The sequence below is a fragment of the Primulina tabacum genome, chromosome 2 (genome assembly GCF_025594145.1).
Source record: "Primulina tabacum isolate GXHZ01 chromosome 2, ASM2559414v2, whole genome shotgun sequence".
Taxonomy (NCBI): domain Eukaryota; kingdom Viridiplantae; phylum Streptophyta; class Magnoliopsida; order Lamiales; family Gesneriaceae; genus Primulina; species Primulina tabacum.
The window spans coordinates 50423300-50445292 of record NC_134551.1 but is presented as its reverse complement, the minus strand read 5'-3'; the positions used below and the strand labels follow the sequence as shown (position 1 = coordinate 50445292).

The following is a 21993-nucleotide window of genomic DNA, read 5'->3' as shown; positions in this document are numbered from 1 at the left end:
ATTTAATGTTTTTTTTTTGGGCTGTTAGTATAATATCTTATTTTATTTTATTATAGAAAAAGTTATTTAGTTTTACTAACTATCTAGGAATTTTATGAGATGGTTTCAGCGAATCTTTATATATGAGATGGATCAACCTTACCGATATTCACAATAAAAAATAATATTCTTAGCATAAAAAGTAATACTTTTTCATTAATGACATAAATAAGATATATGTATCGTATCACAAACTACGACCGACCGTCTCAGACAAGTTTTTGCCTTAATTATAAACTAATTATATTATATTGTTAAAATATTTAACTAAAGATGAAAAATTTTATTTTTTTTAATCAATAAATTTCTTTTTTAAAAAAATGACAAACTATCTAAAAATTAAAAAATATAATTAAAAATATGATTGAATTCAAAAATAAAGATAAATGAGCATATAATTATAGTTTTAAATAAAATTTTACCAAACCAATTAAAATTTAGTCAGTTCTAGGGTCTCAGGTTTTATTAAGTACTATGTTATCATTTTATTATATATTTATAAATATTTTTAAAATTTAATTATATTTGATATATAATTTCTTGATATATATATATATATATATATATATATGTGTGTGTGTGTGTGTGTATTAATAATTCTATCATTTTTATACAAAGGGTATGATTTTTATTTATCATGATATATTTTTTTAATAAAAAATTGTTTTTAGAATTTTAATCAATAAAATAACCTTGGAAAATAAATGTGTATTTAGTTGGATTAATACTAATAAGTGGACATAAAATCAATTTTACATAATATAAAATCGATTTTTGTTTTGATTATATACCAATTAAATTATTTACAATAGTATTATGACTTTTGGGTATAACTCACCATCAAAAAACTAGATATTGAGATGAGGGTGTCCAAGAAATTATAAACCCGTGAAGCAGGTCTTACATGAGCGATATGGGACAAACCGTGGCATGTTACGATGCATCCCCCTTTCAGAGCCGACGTCCACGGCAGTTGATGACTTCGCGATCCCCATGTACATGCAGGTAGCAGCCCTCTCGGGTGACTTTGCGGTCTCGCAAGTATGAAGATGGTAGAGTTTTAATGCAAGATAATGCTAAATACGTGAAGAGATTATTTTAAGAATTTACTCAATTCGACAAGTACGAAGGAGTTGAGCGTTGGTGGACATGGGATGCAAGAAGTAAGACATCGAGTGTTCAGTTGTAGAATCTATTTGGTTTTATGTCGGGTGGGTATACAATGGAAGTTATTTTCTAGATTAGACAAATGATAGATAAATATAGAGAACATAAGAGCCTGCATATAGTATTTTTCGACTTAAAGAAAGCTTAATATAGAGTGCACAGAGAATTAATTTGGTGGGTACTTAAAAAGAAGCATGTGCTTTAATGCTACATCGAGATCGTTAAAGATACATATGAAGATGTCATAACTAGTGTTAGATTTGTTGGAAGGATGTCATGTGAATTTTGTGGCAGTAGAACTTCATCAAGGATCGGCTTTAAGTCGTTACCTCTGTGTTTTGGATATGGATGAGTTGATGAGACATATTCAAGATGAGGTACCTTGGTGCCTGCAGTTTGCTGCAGATGATATTATCCTGATAGACGGAACTAAAAAAAGTGTAAATAAAAAATTAGATAGATGAGGTGAAGCTCTTGAGAGTAAATGTTTTAGAATTAGTCACACAAAAACAAAATGTTTATCTTATAACTTTGGTCCTGAATATAGACTAATGGGTATCCCAATTGAGATTGAAGGTCGAGAAGTCCCAAAGTGTGAAGGTTTTCGTTATTTATTATCTATTATCCAAAATACTGGTAACATTATAAATGATATAGACCATAAGATTAAAGATGGGTGGGTGAAATGGAGGATGACATCAGGAGTCTTATGCGATAGACGGATGCCTGCGAGATTAAAAAGAAAATGTTATAAGACTATTGTTCGACCAGCTATGCTATATGGCTCGGAGTGCTAGTCATAAGATGGCGGTACCAAAGATACATATGTTAATATAAATGTGTGACAAAACGCACAAAGTAGAATTAGGAATGAAATGATTATGAGTTCTTTAGGGGAAGCCTCATAGAGGATAAATTAGGGAGATACGTCTAACATGATTTGTTCACATGAAGAAGAGGCCAAATACGACTTCAATTCGATATATCTTAGATTAACAAATTAATAGAAGGAGTAAAAGCATGGATAAACCTTTGAAAACTTGAATAAATGTGGTTAACTAATATTCATCTAACCGATAACACAATTAGCAGAACGTATTATTAAATAGATATTATACAATTTGAGATCTCTATACTAATTACTAGTTTTTGAATTTAATATCCATGTAACTGTTAAAAAAACAAAAACATAATAAACACATTAACTTTGAATATTATTTTAATATTATTATATTTTACATGAAAATTTAATGCATATAAAATTATGTCTTGTTATTTTTTAGTAAAATCTTATATTAGAATTTTAGTAACATTATGTCTGCCCAAAATTATTAGTACTTGACACAATTATTAGATTATCTATTGCTATCTATATATTATTATATATTAAACTTGAAATTTTTATACTAATTGACTTGATCCGTCAATATAACACCAACATCCAATGAAATATCTATCTTAGAGAGGTACACATCTGTTTCCATTATTAAATGACAAAAGAAATCAATATCAAAATCATACTACATTCTCTGTCTGATTAATACATTATCACATGTCTCACGAATCTTTATCTGTTAGACGGATTAACTCTACCGATATTCACAATAAAAAGTAATATTCTTAGCATAAAAAATAATATTTTTTAATGGATGACTCAAATAAGATATATGTCTCACAAAATACGACATGTAAGACCGTCTGACACAAGTTTTTGTCCTAATTTAAATATGAAAAAGACCGCTTATCAACTTTTTCCACTCCATATTATTCATGTTTCTCTATTCAATATCTTCCTCAATTTTTTATTTTGATATAATCCTCAATTTTTGTTAAAAAATTTCTTTTCTTACTCAATTTCGCAACCACCAAATCTATAATTCTTATTTTTATCAAAAGATTATTTTACAAATTCCACAAAATTTCTTCCTTTGCACCTATATGTAGACCCGCTTCATTGTGCATAGTGAAATAATTTATTTCCCGGCATGCATCATGTGTGCTTCATCGCTAGTAATAAGAATGTAGAGTAACCAAACTTAGTATATAGGTGTGGTTACAACTTATGACTGACCGTATTACTTCAAATTCATTTTACTATTTCAAATAAATTTATTTTAGGTGGGCTAAATCCGTCCTTTATTAATTTATGTAGATATATTTATTAAAGAAAAATGTCAATTTTAAATCATGTATGTAAGTATTTTTAGTCTTATATCCTTTTTAAATCAATTGTGGTCACGTAACTTAACATATGTGTTAAAGGAATTAATATTACCTAAAATTTTTGGTGATCAACAAAATCAAAACAACACTTAACTGTTACCTAAAATTTTTGGTGATCAACAAAATCAAAACAACACTTAACTGTTTCAGGAAACAGTTGTAATCTTCTATGTATAACAGGAACCAGTTCAACCGTCTAACTTACAACTGCCTAGTCTTCAACTGCTTGAATTTCATACCGCCTATCATTCAACCGTTTGAAGCCGAAGAAGTTCAAACTTTTAAAGAACTTCTCAACCGGCAATTCGAAAACTCTAAATCGACTCATTAAAGATCTATTTATTGCTCAGTTAATGAAAGATATTCTCTGAACGGTTCAGGACATTCAATTGTTTTGCATCTCTACAAGTCAACCATGTCCTGCACCAGTCCCGATATTGATTTACTTTTATATCACTATACCAGAAAAGAAAGACTACTTATATCCTACAAGTTCTGATGGTAAAAACAGTTGCCATAAAAGAATACTCAGCAGTAACTTTTCAAGAAACATGATTCAAAGCTACGCTAGCAAAGAAAACATTAAATGATTTGCTGAAGAACATTTAATATATTTGCAGCTGATAGTGACACATCATAAAAGGGTTATAGGTTAACGTTACTCATCTCTTTCCTACCGTTGGAATGACAGCTTATATAAGAAGAGCTTGAAGTATGCCAGAAAGACACAACAACGAGATACATAAATCGTCAAGCCTTCAATAGTACGATTATTACAAGCCTGCATACTTAAAGAATCTGATCGCAATCAAAGATCATATACTTCATCGCTCATCAAGCACGCACTCAACAGAAAGATATCCGATCATTCAAAGATCATATTTGTGATACTAAAACAGATTGTTTTATTACATCAGTAACATTTGGTTATTAGATTAATAGTGGTGTCTGATTAACCGAGGGTTCTTAAAATCCAGAAGTGTAAAGTGATTACTAAGAGTTCCAAAACAGGCAGTGTGATAAATCCTGATTGGAGTGGGTTGTTGCAAAGAGTTTTGTAAAACCAAATCTTTTAGTGAAATCCTTTCTACAGAGGAAGAAGGGGTAACGTAGGAGTCTTATCTCCGAACATCCATAAAAATCCAGTGTCTTTACTGATTTGACTGCGAACCGGTTGAAACTATCATTAGAAATATTGAGCCGTTTTCCGCACTTTTCAAATGGTTCATATTTCTAACTATTTGAGAAAAACTTTCAACCGCCTAAAAATGGTTGAAAACAAATTTTAAAAGCAAATATTTTCAAAGAGTTTATTTACCTCATCTAAACTCTTTCTTGATCCTAACACTATGTCATGACGATCAATTTTAGCCATTCTCCTCAAAAAATTTCTCCTCAAAATTACAAGTAAATGGTTAATATAGTTCGCAAATTTGCGTGATTACATTGTTAAACATATGTACATAATTTTTTAAAATATTGTAAAATTTCAACAAAGATATTGGAAACTCAATTACATGATTTTGAGAAGAAATACCAAAATTGACGAGTGTGGCATAGATACAGAATATCAACGAAAAATATATAACTAAAATGCAACAACTTAATATATACATACTAAAATTGAAATTATATATATATATATATATATATATATATATATATACATATAAATGTGATGAAACTAAAATACGCCAAACATTGAGCACATTTTATTTATTCAACTTTTTTCAGCGTCATTTTTTATGGAAGGGAGCTTATGAGGCGTCGCGACACCACAAATATCACCGAATCAGCACATATTGCCATCTAAGACGAAAAGTATTTTGTCGGCCCAAGCAGTTAAATTTTACAGAAGCATTATTAATGAACAGACAAGGTTAAAAGCAGTAATTCATTGGATTTCCAAAGTACACTACACAATTTACCGATTCCTCCGTTGCACAATAGCAAATTCAATAAATACTGTCCCGGAGGAGTTGAATGTTCATACTATACAGAAAAATTAATAAATTCTGCATATCTCCTTCTTGCAACAGTCAAAATACAATCTGTGGAGGCTTTCATAAATTAGAAACTATAATCAGATGACGAAGATGAACCTCTACTCCTATCCACGTTCCCAACTTGCTCTGCACCCCTTGATTGGTTTTCCTCGTCATTGTATTGTTCATCGAACTCTCCATCAATGTTATAGTCTGACGGTTCAAAATCTTCAACGTCGTCGTCATCTTCATCGTCATTCATGTTGTCTCTATTGCCAATGTCAACATGTTGATCATCTTCCACATCCACTCCATAATCAACACTTCCCACGTCAGGAAGATCCACCAAAATACCGTTATACTCATCTGCAGATGCCTGAACATTTAAATAGTCAAAATCCGATTGTTCGGAACTGCTACCATTCTCACCACCCACAGCTTCAATGGGTGTTTCTTCCAAATCCCATTCCTCTTTGCGAATACATGGGGTTTCGGAAACTTGATCCAAGGAAACACTCTTCTCACCAACATTCTCTCTCACTCTTCTAGCAGGTTTTTGCCTATTTCTGACAGAGCGACGGCCTTTTTTACATCCACTTGGCCGGCCTCTCCATCCTGTAAGTTCACTAAAATTTTCACTCCTTCCTATGGTAACATGGCACTGGTCACCACGACAATAGTAGGTCTTTCTCTGTGATTTTCCACTCGTGCGACTTGGACCTCTTGGACGTCCTCGACCTCGTTTCAAGCTGGTATGTCCACTTACCAGATCAAGCCAATAATCATGTTGCAAATATCCAGCTCGTGATACATTATCTATCGAACTCCCCACTCTTGAAGGAAATTTCTAAGCAAGTAAAAATTATTCAAATACCAAAATAAAATCTTTAAAATGCATGGATCAATAATAGTAAATAAAGGGTGTTCAAAGATTTTAACTCAGTATCAATTCCCCATAAAATAGTTAGTCTAGCCCGAACGAAAAAGTGAAATATCAACTATCAATCAGATAAAGAGTGCTAGATGACTTTATCCATCCGACAACTGAATGACTGAGCTGGGCAACGTTGAACATCAAATGCCGTGATATAAATGTGCGTTCAAAATTAGATATGAATAAAATAGCCTTTCTAGCTTACATTTTTTCACAGGGGGAGGCCGGGAGCGGAGCAAACCATAAGAGTCAAGCTAAACATAGCAAACTGATTTGTGCTTTTCGTCGGACTTTAGTTCATGATTTACCATGGTCAGCCTCAGAAGTAATTTGCCACATAGTTTGGATATACAAGATTTTGTGTAACCACCACTTAATCAAGATGTTCAAACAGGTTTTCACGGTAATTGGCTTTTTCAATATAAAAACTAGAAGTCCCAGCAACGTACAAGCTCAAGGGCATAAAACATTAGATTAGAGGCCCCGAGCGAAGGAAAGCTCAAGGGCATAGAATATTATAATTAGAGGGCATAAAATATTAGAATTAGAGGCCCCGACCGAAGGAAAACTGAAAAACCTCCCCTCCAAGCGAAAAAAATGGAGCAAAATATTGCCCAACAACTATGCATGGACAACTTACAAATTGCTTTAAATTATCTCCATAAAATAAAAATGCTTACAGTATAATACCCAGCTCCATTATCCTCCAGACAAGCTTCTTTTTGTTGGGGTGTGTAATAAATGGATGAATCAAGTTCCATGAGCCTTAAAGCTACAGCAGGCGTCGTATGCGGTATCCATGAAAGTACAGAAATTGCACCAGGTCTGGAGAAACTATCAGCTGAATGTTCTATATGGTTAGAGGAACTCAATAATTCACAGGTAGCCTCGTTCGACGCTGACAAAAAGCTCCTTTCAATGCTATTTTCCAGTAAAGTCAGAGTCTGAACATATCCAGCAAAGGGCAAAAAAACAATAAGATAAGGAGAAAAGGGGAATAATAATCAAAGTTCATTTCAGTAATAAACTCAAAAAAAAATAAATCAAAAAATGGCAGATAAATGTAGAACCAATCAAGATAAGGTTAAACAACAGTTGGTGAAAAAAGTATAACTCGTTGAAATCGAGAATTTTCTCCCTTCAACATCTTAATCAAGAGATTACGAAGGATAAGAATTTTATCTCATTGCCACCAGTACCTATATACAGGTTAAGGAGGGAAATACAGTTTACAAGATCTTCCCCACATGCACACACCAAAAGGAGAGAGAGAGAGACCTCAAGAAGCTCGGCCGGTGATGATGACAAATGCAACTTCATACCCCATAATTTTCGGTTCTCATCTGACCAAACAGATTTAAAAGCCTCTGGTGGAATCGAGGCCTGCAGAGCAAGAATTTGTTACCATGATCAACAAGCAAGGATCTCCAAGGAAATTGATGGATGAAAGGATCAAAAGTAAGAATTTTCATCTGCCGTATTCTAACCTCAATTGTTGTTAATAGAGCTTTCAGCAATCTAATCTGCAGGGGAAAAGATAGTTTGTGCAGGACCCTTCCAAATCCTTCAATTGGTTTCCTTTTGCAATCAGTTATATGCTCAAGAAAATTGAAAGTTCTCTCAGAAACACTGCACGTCCCGTGACAGGAAGGACACTGGGTATCATCACAAGAAAACAACTCATGGCAGTGCTTGCAAATATCCGACAGTTGTTGACGCCTCAATCTTCCATATCTATGGGCAGCTAAAAGTTTGGAGTTAAGGCATTCGTCCATCATCCACTTCTCAAAATCATAATAACTTTCTATCATATCATTTTCCTTTTCTCTGTTTTTCCCAAACTCAATGGGAAATTGTAACTCATTCCCCGGTGAATTAGAATATGATGCAAATTCAAATCTCTTAGAGCTATCCGTACTGGGATAGCAATCAAGCTTAGGCCTCATTTGCAAAATTTCTTCATTGACCCCATCAGAAACATGCTTAACAGAAGTTGCGCGTGATAAGTTGGTTCTAGCAGTTGCTTTAAAAGATGATTCAACTTTTAGTAACATTGAATGCAAATGACACTCTCTAGTTCCCCGGACATCCAAAGATGACAATAGAGCATTGAAGTCCTGCATGTAAGGTTAAAGCACTTCAATAGCCAAATCTTTCACAAATTTTCGATGTATCATATATGTAGAATGACGTAAATGAAATCACATGCACTTGAACTGCCATACAAACAAATATACAAATCGTTACTTAAAATTCTTCAACACAATATTAATTAGAATCTACTTGGATAATTTAGCCAGAATTCTAAACAAAATAAAAGAAAACAAGAGAACTTGTCATTGAGTTCCACGAACTAAAAACAGAAGTAAAATTTATGCTGAAGATAGGACCTTAAGTTTGCAGCATTCTGAAGAAAGATACCGCATAACAAAGGTAACAAGATGGTTTTTTTCTCTAGATAAAGAAAACAAACAGAGAAAGTCAAAAACTTTAACCATTACATTGATGCCGATAACTTTGATGGGGCTAATCATTCAGAAAGTTCATTGTCAGCATAAAAATGTTTACATCAACCTGTCAAACCGGAAGTAAGATGAGGATACTATGATTTTCAAATGAGAGAACTGGGAATCTTGCAAGTTTTCACTAAATGTATGAGACAAGAAAAAGAGAGAATAATTTATGTTGGGCTTGAAAATTGCAAGAAATAAAAGAACGCAAAATAAATAAATAGATAAATATTTATACATATGTACATATATATGTATATATAGGAGTTGGAGATAGACCAATAAATTAATCAACTAAAGGAAGGATATTCACAAGGCACTTTCACAGGCCACTAGTATACCTGAAAAGCAAACAGTTCAAAGAAATAAATAGAAATACCTCTTCAGAATCAATAAGTCTCCAGACACCATTAAAGAACTCAACAAATATTCGGCCAGAGCAGGGATCATTTGGAGATGGAGATGTTCTCAACTGCCAATATCGATTAAATCTACGATCCAGTCCAAGAGGCAATGACCTATATACGTACATTTCCTCTGCACGGTGACTAATGAAAGCTTTTAATTCTTTACGTGACTTTTCAGCTGCATATACAGATTGCTGAAGCAGCAACGCATCAGAAAACATAGGATATTCTTGGGTCGAGGCATCATTACAAGAATTTTGCTCATTCTGTTGATCATTTAAGTCCACCAGCAAGAATTTACGGTTCGAAGATGACATCTCATTTCTCATATCAATATCACCCAGAGGACTTTTCCTGTCCTCAACAGCAGATTGGGAGTATATTTGATCAGCTCTGTTAACTACAAATGACGAATGTTGCAATCTCAAAACTTGTTCGTCTTTTACACGACGCTTATCAAGCTGAGCCTCCGCCCACATCTGCTTCTTTAATGCATTTGCCGATTCCAGGCGTTCCTGAAAAGTTCACTTAATTAGAAACAAGAAAACAATATGAAAAAAAATAATACATGAGTAAGAGTAAGTTCCATAAAGAATTGAGAGTACCTCCAATGCAAAGCGAATAGCATTTCCCTCATTCACTACACCAACCAAAGCAATAAGGGCATTCAATCGCTCTTCAATGCTCAGATCAGTATACTCCCCTTCAGTAAGTCCTTGAACCCACGATTCTAGAGAATCATATTCATCAATTACAGCTGTATCTTGATCAGAAATAGAATTGGGATGAGCCGTAGTAACATCATATAAAGATCCTTCATTACATTTTATATCACCAAAACAATGAGAAAGAACAGAATCGCCTTGTATAATTCCATGTGACACCGAGGGGGTAACCCTTAACACACTTAAGCTTTCCTTCCCATGGTGAGATAAATTTTTATTTCTAAGATTCAACTTTTCACTAGAATAAGAATTTTCCTTTAGTTTTAACTCGGAGTCCAAATCATCCGCATCGGGATCTTCCGCAACTTCACTGTCAGAGTCTTGATCTTGTTCAGCATCCTCCTTTTCAACATCTTCTGCATCGTCTCCCTCGGTAATTCCATTTTGATACACCCGAATTTTCTCCCTGGCTGCAGCAAGTATAGACTCTGCGTCAACAGGATCTTTCCTGTAAGGTGATCGTACACAATATGTTGATGGAGCTGTTCTCTCGAAGAGCTTTGTATCCCTTGACAAAGCAGCAGAAATAGACGCTTCGGGTGTTTTACTCGTTGTGAGATCTCGAAGACCTGATTTCTTTATCCAAATGATAAAGCTTCTTAGAAACGCAGCAGGAACTATTGATGCTTGGAATGCTCAATGAATGTTACCTGAATTTTGTTTGCGACCTCCAATATTGAAAGACCCTTACTACCCACCAATGAAAGAATGTGAAATGCAGCAAATTTGACAGTTCCAGGGGTCAAACGATGCCTAGACCTTCGAGGTTTTGAAAGCCCTCTTTCTTGCATGAGGGCAACAGCATTCTCCGCAGCTAATCCACTTCGTAAATTGGATATGATTTCAGAACCATCATCAACCTGGGCTTGCATACAATTAAGAAAAATATGAACCATATAAATTTAGAAACTCTTATGAAGGAATCAAGGAGCTAACATCTTTTTATTATTGTTCGCTACAGACATACTCAAGATTAGATGGGCATTTTATAAGTCATTATTTTGCATTTATACCATGGGAATAACACTACAACAAATTGAAATTTATTGAAACTATACAAAACCGCCAATAAAAGGATTTATGTAATTAAAACTGCACTTAGAAAATGTTCAATTGTGTAAAATTTGCAAACATCTGAATTAAGACGGAAGGAAAAAAATTTAATGCTTGGAAACTTTTATGTGTCAACACCTTTTGAAGAGACAAAGATATCACCATTAACTGATGGGCAAAACAAAAATTTAGTAAGTCAATATAGCAAATACCACGAATAAGATAATGAAAGGGAAGAAACAATATAACAGGAAAATACAATGGACTTAGATTACCACACGAAATTTCAAGTCTAGATTAAGTAATATATCACCATGAATAATAAGAAATGAAGTCTAGCAGAACATAAATACTCCAAAAATTCAATAATACTTTGAATCACAACATAATTGCTGGGTGTATCACACACAACTACTTGCATAGTATATGCAAGATTAAAGACAGACAGACACAAGCGCATACACACCTATGAATATATAAGTGCATGTACTATGTTCACAAGCATGATCGTAGGTATATGAATTAATTCAATAAGATAAAATACAAATAAAACTCACAGAAATCCACCCAATAAGCTTTAGAAAACTGAAAACATACGTGCCTCATTTGCATCATGGGCATATCCAGGTTCCACCTTCCGCTTTAATTTTGGCCCAAAACCAGCAGACAGAGCAAATTGCCTTAACACTTCAGGCCAAGTGAGAGGAGATAGGTGACGCTGCCAGCTAAGCAAATCAAACCCCCAAGCATAAGCCTGCTCAGAAGACATGAAATTAAGTAACAGTGGATTACAATTAGTTGAAAGGACAGACACAAGCATTAACATGCTACCTACCCCTTCAACAATCTGTAGGTGTCCTCCCCCAGGATTAATAGCAGAACTTTGATTCGTCGCCGATGCAGTGGCTGGTGTTCTTGCAACATCCTCAATATCTTTCACAATGGATCTCAGAAGGGCTACATGAATTTCTCCTAGCAGCCGTGAATCCTGCATCATTGGATCAAGCTTGTTAGTTCCACGAATCCGAAAAACATAAAGCTGATTGCCCCATAACAAAAATTTGCAACTAGGGACCTTGAAAACTCACAAAGTCATAAAATGCTTGGGTGAACTCATCCAAAGTGAAAGGCCATAGACCAAGAACATCAGCAAACGTAATTAAGAATCTCCAAACCTACAAATTTGCACACTCAGAACCGCCAGATACTGTAAACACGTAACATGACCGCCAAAGTCCATCGTAGGCGATTAGCTCGTGAAATTTGATCACCCCATTAGATGGGGATCGCACAACAATCTATTAAATTGCACAATAAGACATCTTGATGCAATCAACCAAAAAAGAAATGTTCTTGATCTCCACAAAAGCACATGACAAAATTGAGTTTTTTCCCTAAAAGTAATTGGTGATTCCTTGAAGTAAGAGCTATCAGAAATTAAAAAAAAATCCTTTTATCACAAGTAAAGACTACGAAAATAGTGACAGAACTAACAGAGGAGCTCAGTCACTTGTTCTGCATAGGAGAAAACAATAAACATCCAAATCATGGGTTTTAAACTCTTAGGAAGTAATATGCTAAGTAAGAATTCGACAGTTTGTATCCCAAAAAAGGAGCAAGGCAAGACATAAATCAAAAGTTTTCAATCATATGTTGGGTATTATGAACATATATCAGCCAACAGTCTGCAATCAGTAATCACAGAAAGAAATTTTCGATCATATGTTAAAGCACTATAAGCATTCATCATCCATTAGTTGTTCAATCAGACATTCATAAAGAAACCAAAGACCAAGTCACAAGTACGTGTCAATGCACATGTAGGTAAGGCAGGTTAGGACGCATGCATCATAAAATTCTGACTAATTTTAATGCTTGTGTGCATTGACACAATACATTTAAACGATATTATAAACAGCAGGATTGATGTGGGTAAAGTAAAAGAACCAACATAGTTGTTAGAAGTGGAAAGTGCAAAACATATCGTAGAGCCTGGGTGCAAGATAAGGCACACCCTTTATTTAAGCGAAGTGCATGAAATAACGATATGGTAGAATCTAAATACTTTAAGAAAATTTTATTAAGGACAACAAAACAAAATTCATTTGTATATAAACAAAAATTAATGCTTTTTATCTCGTATTTCATCGTGGATTTACTCTCTCTTTACTGTAGGCAAGTATAAAAGGGTTTTGAGCCTTTAAAACGCACAAAGACTTGGGCTTTCCGTATAAAAACCTTTTCCTCTTACTATCAGAGAGAGAAAGAAAGACTGAAGAAGGTCTGCGCCTTACCTTATATCAAGGTGCAAAGACAGAACCTCGATGAGCCTTGAGCATAAGCCCTTGTGGGCTTTTAGTAACTATGACATAGAGCAAAAGATCCATTTGGGAGAGTAAACTCACCATAATAAGATTGCCAACATTCTCATCGGAATCAGTCCAAGGCTGGACTCCAAATGGCTTCTTCAAGTGTACGGACTTAGGTGGGAATCCAGGGAGTTTATCTACAGAACGAAAATTCACCATGTATTTTAAATAATAAATTGCATCAGTAGCCGAAAAGATATTCAGGAAGAACATGGTCTTAGCTTAGAGTGAATTTACCAAATCCTAGACATGGTTAGTATGAAATCATCTTCCTAATCCAAGTAACAATCAACAAGGAAATAATGCATTTTGATGGGCTCAAACTTTGTTTGGAAAAAAAATTCGCAACAGATTTGTCATTTGTTTCAACTTTTTTTTTTTTGGGAAAGATCTCTAATTTTCTATCCATATGTTTCAATCAACAAATTAGTTCAAAAGCAACTACTTCAACACACAAATATAACACAAGTACACAACCATACTTTTTTTCTCAACTTTCTTTGATCACTATTTTTTCATATAATCATAAAGCCATACCATTCAATAACATTTGAGGTATATCACAAATTACCTTTCAACGAGTCAAGGTTCTGTAAAGTATCGTCGTCAAGAGCCAAAATCGAAGGCAAACCCTTACTTGACGCAGCAAGCTCCATGAGTTCCAGGCGTTCATCCTCAATCAAATCCATCGATTCCTTAGCAATTCTTCGAGCAGCGGCTCTATTGTTGGCAGCTTTGAACCTCACTGCTTCCTTCTCCCGGCGTAATTCCTCTTTAAGCCTCATCTTCTCCGCCTAACAAGAAAAAACCATTATGTTAAGAACCTTTCAACTCAAGTAATAAAAAATGAAAGCACATAAATAAGTATAACAACTGACTCTGATATACTCCTTTTGCAAAAATTTCTCCCTTCGTTCCATTTCGCGCCTTTGCTCCCTCTGGTGTCTCTCTTCTTCACGCTGCTTTTCACGCAACACTCTTTCCTCTTCCTTCCGTCTTTCACGATCCTTCCTTTCGATTTCTTTCCTCATTTGCTCCTCTCTCTAAAAAATATGAAAGATAACCTTAACCACAAAGAAAATTGGGGTCTAATTTTGGGACAATTGCCTCCATGAAAATTAAAAAATTGAAAAAAAAAACACATTACAAAAATGAAGGGACATGTCAATACTAAATCAGACCTTTCTCCTTAAAATGTTTTGTTTCTCTAGCTCTTTCCGTATTCTTTTATCATGTGCTTGAACTTCCTTAGCAATTCTAGCCTCTTCAGTCTGCAAAATGTTAATTAACACATAAGGAATTTCTACAAATAGAGCAACGTTCCTGCAAGTAAAAGACATCATTGATACAATTAATTTCATCAACTGGCAACTATATGACTGATTTAGCCTGCCAGAGAACAGAGGCTAATGTAGAGTATGAAAACAATGTCCTGAAATACAGAAACATAGATACGTGTGATCAAAGAACAATTATCTCTAGCACCAAATGTTAAACCACAACATGAACCCCACATGGGTTTGAAAAGCTGAAGCAAATTTAAGAAGAAAATACGCACCTTGTGTTTCCTCTCCATCTTCATTTCATCGTGAATGGTGACCCTATCTGGTGTCACAATTTGATTATCCAACCCAGTTTTTGGATGAACATAATGAGCATCAATGTGGACATCCGCGAAGGGTGCTATTCGAGGAACGATGTCCACATCTCCAGAAGCAGGAGACAGGTGGAGACTGTGCCTTCCTTGCCGTGGTAAAAGACTAAAACTTGGCATATGAGCCTGAAGTCCATATCCAGAGTGTACTTGCTCATTGTTATGCATACTAGATTTCCCAGTGGGTAATGGAACTCGAGCATTCCTTATATCAGAAGGTGAACCATAAAAATGAGGCGGCAGAGCCTTTTCATAGACATCATTTCTTGCATGTGATTTTTCAGGGAGAAACTGGTATTCATGGAGAGCCTGTGAAGAACCCTGAAAGGCTACATATTAATTTCCCAACCAATCCAGATTTGATCCTTACTGACAGTATTACACGTTAATAAAAATTATGCAACCAAAATAGACAGTGCCAGAATTGAAGTAGATGATCATAGCTGTGAAATTTTGGAACTAATCGAGCTTTTATGCATGGGTTGTCTATAAAAATCTGACGAGGAAAATAGTTTTATACTTAAGTTACAGAGCATTAGGAGTAAAAGGACAGACAAAATAAAATTTGTCCTAAAGTGGCTAGCATTGTTTTCTATTTCAATCATTTTGCAAGTTTTAATACAGAGTGCTTTGAGTTCAAATTCAGTCAACAATAAGCAATTACTAAGGGAGCCGATAATACCTTGGTGGAATAGCATCCATGATGTTAATGCGTGCTATTCACAAGTAAATGATATTAAATTCCATAGAAGACGAGAAGGAAGTATATTCAATCAAAATTCACCAGACTTTGTCCAAGCAGAATCATAATTCAAAGAACTTTTTATGCAAGCACACACTCAATTTGTTTATAACTCAAGACTCCAGCCTAGAAAAAGACAAATCCTATACTGTTAACCGACTTAGTTGTCCAATTCAAACAACTTAAATCTTGAATTCTCTCATACCTTGATTGGCATAATATCCAGCCTCTCATTTAATTGGAGATCACATGGCCACCCAGCTGGTTTATGTTGTCCTGATGGAACTGTTAGATGTCAACACTTACAAGCTAGTCGAGTGAGAGAATTTAAGGAAATAACAAGCAAAATACACAATGTTATACTATTTACACAAAAATTTAAATAAAAATAAAGCACATAAGCATGGGAAGCAAGTCATGTTTTCTTGCCATTAAGAGGAAATTCATGAGAAAAAGGATCTTTTTACGTCTTCATTCCAGATATCAACTGTACATAGTCAACCCATTTATTACTATGCACAATTCAATCCATCATCCAACATTTCCACTCCTTATTAGGACTTTCATTTTCCGTGGGATATAAGGGATGAGGAGGTGAGTTAACTATATTGCTAGGATCCCATAGATAGGGTCAGCTTGATCGAAGTAACGGAAGCCAATAGGGAGGGGGTTTGGGATCTTTCTTTGAGTCTTTCTTTTCAGATATTAGTTATCCCTTTTTTCCTCTTTATCAAACCATTTGGAAAACGCCTATTCTATCCAAGGTGCAAGTATTCTCACTGGATTCCAGTGTTTGAAAGTTTACCAATGTCAAAGATGTTGCAAAAAAGGTTTCCTACTTGTTCTCTTTGTCCAAGTTTGTGTGTTATGTCAGCAAGAAGTGGAGACCCTGGACCATTTGCCATTCGTTGTCCATTTTTGCGCTCTCTTGGTTTAAAGCATTGGTGGAGTTAGGCTTGATTTGGGTATCTCCATGATCAACTTGAGATTCATTCGCAGCATATCTTGGTCGTGATCGAGGAAGAAAGTGCATAATTTTTTTGGTTGAGATGGTTCATCGTCTAAGTTGATCCGTGTGGATGAAGAACATTATGATGATTTTTTAAGACCAAGAAGACCCATCGAGGAATGTTGATAAGATTAAATTCAGGGTTTCATGCTAGAGTTTGAAAAATATATAGTTCAGATCGTTCGGTCTCAGATTTGTATAGGAATTGGGGTCTTTTGTTATATTAATTTATTATGACTACGGATCTCACTTCTTTTTGCTTGGACTTTTGGTTTGCTTTTTGTAATTAATATCTTTAATTAATATAATATCATTTCTTATCCAAAAAAATATCAAGATTTGGGTTTATCCATAAAATCATTTAAAAAAACCAATTCGAGCTTAACTATTCCCAGTTTGCACATTAACCTTATGTCACTCTCCTTTTTAATATGTTTCTATGCACCACTTATTGACCTCTCCAATAACATAGAATTGTTAGGTAAATATTATTTCATTAAACTCATGCGCTGCAATTTACTTCACTTCAACAACATTGGAATCTCTACGAAACTGGAATGCTCTCCCCATAAAAATTCCAACCACTCTTCACCACAGAACAACATCCAAAAGTGAAAACGCTGAAACGAGTAGAGGTCCATGCTTCATGGATGAGCACAAAGAAATACTATGATGTTTTAGAAATATAAAACTAACACAATACACGATATCAAACATCCAGTTGGTTAGTAAAAATGTCAAATATTATTAAGTAAAAAATGTAGAATTCCTAGCTTTGCACAAGTTGATTTTTCAACTGGCAATTTTAATCACAACCTCAGCCAAGGCATAAACCACAATTACGTTGAAGTTCAGCAAAAAAAAAAAAGAGAAATTACCGCAATACACTGCCTTATTACTAAATAACAAGGAAACCTCAAATATTCAATTATTGAAGTAACATAGGTGTAAGTTGTAAGCTAGCTAATATCAGAGTTCTAAAAAGAGCTAAAAAACGTGAATTATGCGGGATTAATCGTGAAACATGATGAAAAAGCTTTGCTTTGGGCTAAGGTGTGAAAAATGCGGTCAACCCTTTGGACAACCATATTAAGCGTGTCAAAAATGCAAAAGGCACGAAAAAACGGACAAAAAAAGAAAAAGCAACTTTTTTTAGATAAGATTTTAAATTAATTTTTAGTTTTTTTTTACAAATTTTATTTAAATAATAAGTATTTAATAATATAAAAATTTTAACCAAAAAAAATTAAAAGGCATCAAAATAAAATTTGTCCTTAACTCTTCTTTTACTTGCAACTAAGATACGACACTTGACCCAGCAGTGACCAGCAAAAGTTTGTGCATTTAATCTTAAAATTTGTGTATTCAAGTATTATTAAATCTATTAATTAACTTAATATAATTAAAATTATAATAAAAACAAAAATATTTTTTCATGCTTAATCTCATACTAAAACAGCGTGAGTTTGTAAAGCTTGAAGCTTGATATCGACGCTTCGCGCTTTTTAGAATCTTGCCTAATAATACAACGCAAGGGCATCTTAGACAACTAACATGGCTTTTCCTCATCATTGAAATCATCTTGAATACCTTCCACAAACTTCACACAATCAAAGCCTGCTCATGTCTACTTGCAAGCAACAAATGCCCCATGTTAGGGTACTTTCTCGAACTATGACATTTGAGACAGTGCTCACAAAATAATTAAATAACTATCTCAAAGTTCCTGACCGCAACAAGATCGATTCAATTATTAATGTTAAAGAATCAATTACACAGAAAACGTCACAAACATCATGGTCTAATTTATGATGATTATAAAAAGAGAAAACTAATTTATTTGGATTGATACTCAAAACAACCCAATCATACTCCCACATTGATAAAAATACTTTTGATATAAAACTTCAGCAATATAGCACTGATGAGTTCTCAAGATGGTAAATGTACACAGCCAGCTCAGGCGGTTCATATCATCATTTGGAATATTTCCAAGACAAATAAAAAAATTCATCTCGAAGAAACTTACCAATTGGAGCACCAAATGCACCTGGAGGTAAAGGGTCAAACTCCATGCCCAAAATCGGGCCATTCTCCCTCAGCGGCTCCCCCAACTGTGCCTCCACAAATGCGATGGCTCTCTGCTCAGACACAGCAAGAGGAGCCTCATAAAACCTCCTCATGAGAGGTAATGCTGTCGAAATCCTTGGCACAGCAGTCCCAACCTTATGAACTACTCTCTGCTGCCGCTGGAAAGAATCCACATTCCCAAACAAACTTAGTCCTGATGAAAACTCCTCCTTTGTCAAATCAGCATTAATTGCTTTCAGTTCATCTGCGCATCCACCCGAGGTTGCTCGAACTACAGAAGGGGAGACTGTCTTCCTTGGACGCTTTTCTGTGGCGGGTTTACGGTCTTTTAACCTTCGATGGCAGAACCACATCTGCAGTTGTCTATCAGAGAGGCCTAATTTAACAGAAAGCTCTGTTCTCAATGCCTCGGATGGGTATGATTCCGCTACAAGCCAAAACACAGGTACTTTTATAAATTTCAGCCATAAAGTAGCTCCGACAACTATGAATTCACTGATGAAAGGCACACAATCTCTCTCTAAATAATTTGAAATTAAAACTTTTAAAATTTTAAAATGTGAGAAACATACTAAAAAGAATCTCACCAGCATAAGTTTTCTCAAGAATCTCCAACTGAGAAGGAGTCTTCATTTTACGTTTGACCTTTGGCTCCCCCTCCATGTCCTTCTTCTCCACATCATCACTCACACCAACGCCGCCTCCGGCACTAACAAACTCCATTTCACTCAAGTTACTAAAAAATTTAATCAACCCAAAAAACTAGGGCACCAACAGATCAAGATTTCACAAAGAACCCTCCAGCGTACAACAAATAAACAAGAATTTCTCAGCAACCCTCCTCCAAAAAATGCTTACACGGAAAATTTCCGGGAAAAAAGGAAATATTCACTCATTACTCTATCCAGGAAACCAAGAAAAAAAAGGAAACGAAGACTGAGGAAAGAACATCCGTTTCTCTCTCTAGAAACTCTATCGGTATTGGAACACAGCAAAACTTGAGTGAAAAAAGATATGTGGTGAGATTTAGAGAACACCAGTAAATAATAAATAATTAATACTGCAGCTGCAGATCATATCAAAAACAAAAATAATAACCATCATTATTATTCAACTACATACTACTCACTCGTATTAAAAGTTCTGATTACTTCGTTTGTGGTGCGAAGAAAAAGGAAACGAGAAAAGAAAAGGGTGCCGATAAGAACTGAAATTGAAAGCAAGAAAAACAAGTACAAATAAACGAACCCAAAAACCAAAACAATAATTCCCTTTCTTTTTCTAATAAAAATAATCCTGCCACCCATCATTTCTTTCGTTCCTCTTTCTATAATTTTATCGTCGTTGAAATTTTGGGGGTTAATGCTATCGAATGTGATGCAATCAAGTCTCTGTGTGCGTGTTTTTTTTATGGGTACAAATATAAAAACAAAAGCAATTGTGTGAACTGTGTTGGCTATGTAAGAGCACATTCAATAAAGAATGTGGAGTAAATAGTGCGTCAGAAAAAAAGGGTTGTGATTTTTTTTTGAGGGGTTTGAAAATGGAACGCTTTGATTCACAAATTATTTTGTGGGTTTGTGGTTTTGGGTTTCTTTCTCCCTTTCTCTCTCTTCTACTTTCCCTATCTTCTTCTATTTATCATTTAATGACGTGTGTATATACACACACACATATATATATGCAAAGCTTGTGACTTAATTAGATTTTTGGTCCATCTCAGACTGCGTCCAAGCTCGAGCCTCGTTCTATAGTCAAGTTTATTGGGTTGAAATCAGTATTTAAGTCTAATTACACTTATCTATTTTTTTACTTTTACTCTTTTCAATCTTGATTATTTTTCCGTCGGAGTGCTGACGTGTTTAATGTCTAATGTTACGTCAATAATTTTCGATGACACTTTTTTTTTTTGTGTCATTGCATCATTTCTATGTGTTGTGTAAGTAATCTTATGAAAAATGACTTGAGATCGAAAGTATTTTGTTTATTAATTTGAAAGTCCGACTATCAAAGCATCACCCACAAAAATTGTTCTTAAATATTTTGCATAAGCAAAGGAGAGAAACCCAAAAAATAAAGACATCAATTTTTAAAAAAACACTGAAGTAAATGTTGAATTCCAAGATCAATGGTTTTTTTCTTCTACTTTGCAGTCAAATATGATGACGCCTGCGAAGAAATGCAAACAGTTGTCGCCTTGTCCGTTACGGAGGTAAAAGCCCGAATATAAGGGACTAATTACTTTTTGTAAGTTAATTTTTTAAAAAATAAAAAAAAGAGTAATTTGTGATGAATTTAAAAATTAAAATGGTAGAATTTTATATCGGATGATAATATAATTTAATTGGAAATGGTTTTCATAATATGTACAAGTAGATCCTTGTAAAACGTATACATAAGATTTATAATTTATTAAATTCATTCACATGAATAATAAATATGAAAAAATGAGAAAACCAGATGCGTGTAACAAATGAAGCGCGATTAATATATATATATATATATATATATATATATATATAAGAAATTGAAGTCACTAAAAACAATGAACAAAACAATCTTTAAAAATAGGATGTGCTAGCTAGTGATATTGAGATAATCAAACAAAATCGTAACAAATGGAAAAATTTGTGTGAGACGATTTCACTGTCGTATTTTGTGAGACGGATCTCTTATTTGGGTCATCCATGAAAATTTTTTACTTTTTATGCTAAGAGTATTACTTTTTATTGTGAATATCGGTAGGGTTAACTCGTCTCACAGATAAAGATTCAGTGAGACCGTCTCACAAGAGACATACTCACAAAAAAATTGAAAGATGGTAGAAAATCATATTCATATAAACTAATTATATTGTCATATTTATCATATCTAAATATTCTCTATACCTATAAATAGTCACTCATGTAATTCATTTGTGATTATTTATTTTCTTCACAAAAATTATTGTTAGACAGCCTTATGTGTCAATTTCGTGAGATAGATCTTTTGTTTAAATCACACATAAAAAACATATATTTTTCTGTCAAAATTATTACTTTTTTATTATAAATATATATAAAATTGACCGATTTTACGAACAAGA

The 21993-nt window shown here is 34.3% G+C and overlaps 1 protein-coding gene across 4 annotated transcripts; it reads right to left on the bottom strand.

Annotated features, from left to right (window-relative positions):
- Positions 1-5309: 5309 nt before the first annotated feature.
- Positions 5310-20521, bottom strand: LOC142535696 (homeobox-DDT domain protein RLT2-like). Of its 4 annotated transcripts, none has more exons than XM_075641833.1 (18): positions 19496-20521; positions 18847-19335; positions 16014-16093; positions 14971-15387; positions 14594-14683; positions 14291-14455; positions 13984-14206; positions 13449-13549; positions 12132-12218; positions 11879-12031; positions 11645-11797; positions 10641-10850; positions 9871-10566; positions 9238-9780; positions 7836-8465; positions 7627-7731; positions 7029-7292; positions 5310-6261 (listed from the first exon to the last, which is right to left on the bottom strand). In XM_075641833.1, the coding sequence occupies exons 1-18, from the start codon at positions 19629-19631 to the stop codon at positions 5500-5502; spliced, it is 5304 nt and encodes a 1767-aa protein (XP_075497948.1). In that variant the 5' UTR covers positions 19632-20521; the 3' UTR covers positions 5310-5499. The 4 variants fall into 4 exon arrangements, with proteins under 4 accessions (XP_075497948.1, XP_075497951.1, XP_075497949.1 ...); XM_075641836.1 differs by having other exon boundaries at positions 14971-15375; XM_075641834.1 differs by having other exon boundaries at positions 16014-16084.
- Positions 20522-21993: the final 1472 nt, after the last annotated feature.